This window comes from Lolium rigidum, chromosome 7 (assembly GCF_022539505.1).
Source record: "Lolium rigidum isolate FL_2022 chromosome 7, APGP_CSIRO_Lrig_0.1, whole genome shotgun sequence".
In the NCBI taxonomy this organism is placed as follows: Eukaryota; Viridiplantae; Streptophyta; class Magnoliopsida; order Poales; family Poaceae; genus Lolium; species Lolium rigidum.
In genome coordinates, this window is record NC_061514.1 from 111,887,780 (window position 1) to 111,892,171 (window position 4,392).

A 4,392-nucleotide genomic window follows, 5' to 3' on the forward strand; every position below is an offset into this window, starting at 1 on the left:
GGGTACCTAAGGAAACTCGAAGGTTTTTAATGAGGCGGCTTGCTTGCGTAATATATCATGTTTCAGAAAAAAAAAACTTTCGCTTGTTTATCTTACATGTTCCCACACCCACGAAACTAATTTTCTGGCCGTAGTCATGAACACTGCATTCTGTAAGACAGCTATTACGTATTGGCGATGCTTCAGTAGAAAATACTTGTATCAATTTGAAAGATAAATTATCTATTAAAAAAAGGATATAAAAAAGTTGAGGAATACTTGAGAAAAAAGGTGGCGATGCTTCAGTAGAACAGAGTTTTTTGAGGAACAGTGTAGAACAGAGTTCACAGAACAAAGTTGCCGGTCTTTCTGGAATCTCTTCGACACTTCACCAAACTGCCACACTCGTCGTCTTCGTCTCTTTCCTTCCTTCCCGTCGCTTCCGCGGATCGAAACCCTAGCAAACCCCTGCCTCTGCACGCGATCCATCGGCCATGGCTTCCGCCCTCGGAGCCCAGGTACGCACGCTCTCATCTTACACGCGCGCGTCTTCCTGGCTCCTCGCGCTGTGCTGATGGCACTGACCTTCGCCCGCTTCCGTGGTTGCGCTGTAGGTGGCTGTCGCGGTGCCGATCGGTCGCCACCCGAGGAGTTCTTCGCTCAAGGTGCGTGGTTACTGTCATACTGTGGATCTAATGACTCTCCCTGGTGCTAATTTTCGCCCCATTTCGGGTTGTTTGGTTGATGAATCTCCTGGTTCGATCTGCACTGTCACTGTAGATTAATAGTTCAGTTCAGAAAGCCAAAATTTCCAAACCACCAGATAGAAATAGAATCCCCTAATTTTGAACTGTTGAAGGCTTGAAGCGAAATGTGTACTACCAATATCCCTGTAAGTGTAAGGGTTGATCTTATGCAGAGATATGTTGTTTGTGCGTGCGACACATGGATGAAAGTAGCTGATTCCTGACTAGTATTGCATGATTCTTTCACACAAGCATTATATTTCATCATGATACTACTGTATTTTGGGGAGAAGGGTGGTGGGCATAACTCATGATCTGCTGAGTATGGATCAGTCCTGTAAAAGATGTACTATGACCGGCTGCATATTTCTAGTCTTTTTTTGCTTTAATCGTCTTATCTTCGGTTGATTAAATTGGCATGTGCATGCCTACTACACAACTATATCCCTGACGCCAGTCATCAGGTATCACTTATCTGATGGGATATAGGTGTTATGTTAAGGTATAAATAAGACTTGGCCTGGGAAATTGGTGCTATATGAGCTAGCAACATGCACATTCTTGTATGCCATTTGAAAATTATTAGTAAGATGCACTCATCCAGCACAAACTCTACTTTCTTTTCCAAAACATTCCTAGGCAGGGAATCTATCATCTCTAGGACTTAGGAATGACTTTTGAACTTTACATGCAAACTTGTAGATTTTCCTTATAGTTGTTGAGTATGGTATTTTTGTATAGCATTAAATTTTTATTGTTCAGGGTAATAACTCCTGCAATAGTTCATGGCCCCGAAAGTTAGCATGGGAACACAAGACCCTGCAATCAAGACATATGAAGATCCTTTGCATGTCCGTACAACAAGCGAGCAGAAGTAAAGTTGCAATAAAACCTCTGGAATTGGAGAATGCAAAGGAGCCACCCCTCAATTTGTACAAACCAAAGGGACCTTACACAGCCTCAATTGTCTCTGTGGAGAGAATTGTAGGTCCTAAAGCTCCTGGTGAAACATGTCATGTTGTCATTGATCATGGTGGCAATGTTCCGTACTGGGAAGGACAAAGTTACGGTGTCATTCCTCCAGTAAGTATTTCCCCCTGTATGCTTGCTCAAAATTACTGCATCACCTTCTTAATGTTGATGTAACTACTTTCTGTCGTTCCCTTCGTCGCTAGTGAATGTTGATCACTTATTGTCTGCATTTCTGGATGTATTGTTTTCAAAAAAAAAAAAAGTAGTAAAATCAATATCAAGAAGGATCATAAATTTGAACCATCATTGCTACAGATAAGAGATTATTCATAATACTATGTTGAATGGTGTTTAAATCTGTAGACACAAAATCTGGTATGTAAGATTCTTGGATTGCTGATAATAAGATAGTTGCTGTTAAAATAGGTGTAGATCCTTGCTAATAAAACGTTCTGTCAAGACAGAAGAAACATGTCTGATGACTGATGACTAGTTAAAGAGCAACTAAAGTTGATTTCCTTACAAAAAAAAAGTTCCTTCATCGCATATCTTTGTTGCTCTCTTAGACTTTTGTGCATTTTACTGCCAGGGAGAGAACCCTAAGAAACCTGGGGCCCCAAATACCGTCCGGCTCTATTCTATTGCATCTACCAGATATGGTGATTCTTTTGATGGAAGGACTGCTAGTCTGTGTGTTCGCCGTGCTGTTTATTATGATCCTGTAACTGGAAAAGAAGACCCTTCCAAGAAGGGTATCTGCAGTAACTTCCTATGTGACTCAAAACCGGGTGACAAAATTCAGATCACAGGTATGGAGTTTCATTCATCCATGTAAAAAGCCTTTTTTTTGCGGGGGGAAAGAGATTTCCATTAATTAGAACACAGGTTACAGTCTAGAGCTTCTGAGCCAAAAATCAGTATGGCCCTGAACCCTAGCTAGTTTAGCCAACTCATGACCGGCAGTATTGATCACACGGCTGATCTTTGACTATTCTAGTCTCTCTCTCCCTTAATAAATCACGAATTACATTGACTTTAAAGGCAAACACAGAGGTGTTTGGAGTTGTTTCCCTGATAAGCTCTACAGCCTCTGCACAATCTGTCTCCACCGTAAACCCCAGCTGTGTCCAATGCAGAACTAGGCGCAGTCCTTCTTCCACGGCCAGGAGTTCCGCTTCCGTCGCATCTCTGCAGTGCTGCAACGAGCGACACGCCAAGAAGAGAACCTCCCCTTGGGAGTCCTGTAGGACCATGCCAATGCCAGCACCGTGGTCCATAAAGGCTCCATCGACATTCAGCTTCATCTCCTCCGGCCTTGGCGGAATCCATTTGAGTTGAACTCTTTGGCGATCATCCTCCTTTGTTCCTGCTCGCATAAAAAACAAGTCATAGCTTCTAACTCAAATAATTTTGTTTCCAAGTTGTTTCAGATCATATAGGTGTATCAGTATATAATATCTGGCAGGGTGGGGTTGTGGGCTGGTGGGCACTCTGAAAAGATATGTCCTTCCAATATTAGGGCCTCATCTTCTTTGTTTTGTTTTGTTTTGTTTTGCGTACTTGTTCTCAGTTATTATGTACATTTTTAAGTGCATAGGAAGTTAACATAGTTTATTTCTCATTGGTATATACTAGATTTTGTAATACTTAAGCTGTTGAGCATCTCATGATGGTTCTCCCCCATGCTCAGGCCCCGCAGGAAAAATAATGCTTCTTCCTGAGGATGACCCAAATGCAAGTCATATCATGATTGGAACTGGCACTGGTGTCGCTCCTTTCCGTGGCTACCTACGTCGTATGTTCATGGAAGATGTCCCTGCTTTCAAGTTTGGTGGTCTGGCTTGGCTCTTCCTTGGTGTTGCCAACACTGACAGCCTTCTCTATGATGAAGAATTCACAAACTACCTTCAACAGTATCCAGAAAATTTCAGGTTTAAAGACTTAACTGCTCAATATCTTGTTTTAATATACCCAATGATATAGTTATGAATGTGACAGTCCAGTTCTCTGTTCATTCAACCATGGTATCTACTTCTGTAATTAAGAGCTCTAAGATCTGATTGTATTTATGCCTCTGACTTGAGTAAAGGCTGACTGCTTCTTGTTTGAGCTGACTCAAGTTTCTGAACCTTGCAGGTATGACAAAGCACTAAGCCGGGAGCAGCAGAACAAGAGTGGCGGCAAGATGTATGTGCAGGACAAGATTGAGGAGTACAGCGATGAAATCTTCAAGCTTCTGGATAGTGGTGCGCACATCTACTTCTGTGGTTTGAAGGGCATGATGCCTGGGATCCAGGACACACTCAAGAGAGTAGCTGAGCAAAGAGGTGAGAGTTGGGACCAGAAGCTGTCACAGCTGAAAAAGAACAAGCAATGGCATGTGGAGGTTTACTAGGATACCGTGTCATGGATTCTGATTTTTTTCACCGCGAGATGGAAAACATAATTGATGATTGAATTGTTCTGACCGCATTGTAAACGATAGGCTCATTCATAACCTGCTGCTTCGCGTAGTGGATGAAAATACCTGGCCATGGGCAGCCCGGCTGGCCCGGCCCGAAATTCTCGGGCCAAGCCCGACCCGACCATGTTTCTGGGCCTGGGCCGGGCCTGGGCCTGATTTTGTGGCCCGATGCTTGGGCCGGGCCGGGCTTGGGCCGTCGTTTTACTGAAGCGGGCCCGGCCCGAGGCCCGA

The 4,392-nt window shown here is 43.5% G+C and overlaps 1 protein-coding gene across 1 annotated transcript; it reads left to right on the top strand.

Annotated features, from left to right (window-relative positions):
* The first annotated feature begins 353 nt into the window (after positions 1 to 353).
* Positions 354 to 4,176, top strand: LOC124674447 (ferredoxin--NADP reductase, embryo isozyme, chloroplastic). The gene is made up of 6 exons (XM_047210494.1): positions 354 to 497; positions 594 to 644; positions 1,488 to 1,808; positions 2,287 to 2,506; positions 3,388 to 3,628; positions 3,834 to 4,176. The coding sequence occupies exons 1-6, from the start codon at positions 474 to 476 to the stop codon at positions 4,090 to 4,092; spliced, it is 1,116 nt and encodes a 371-aa protein (XP_047066450.1). The 5' UTR covers positions 354 to 473; the 3' UTR covers positions 4,093 to 4,176.
* The last annotated feature ends 216 nt before the right edge of the window (positions 4,177 to 4,392 follow it).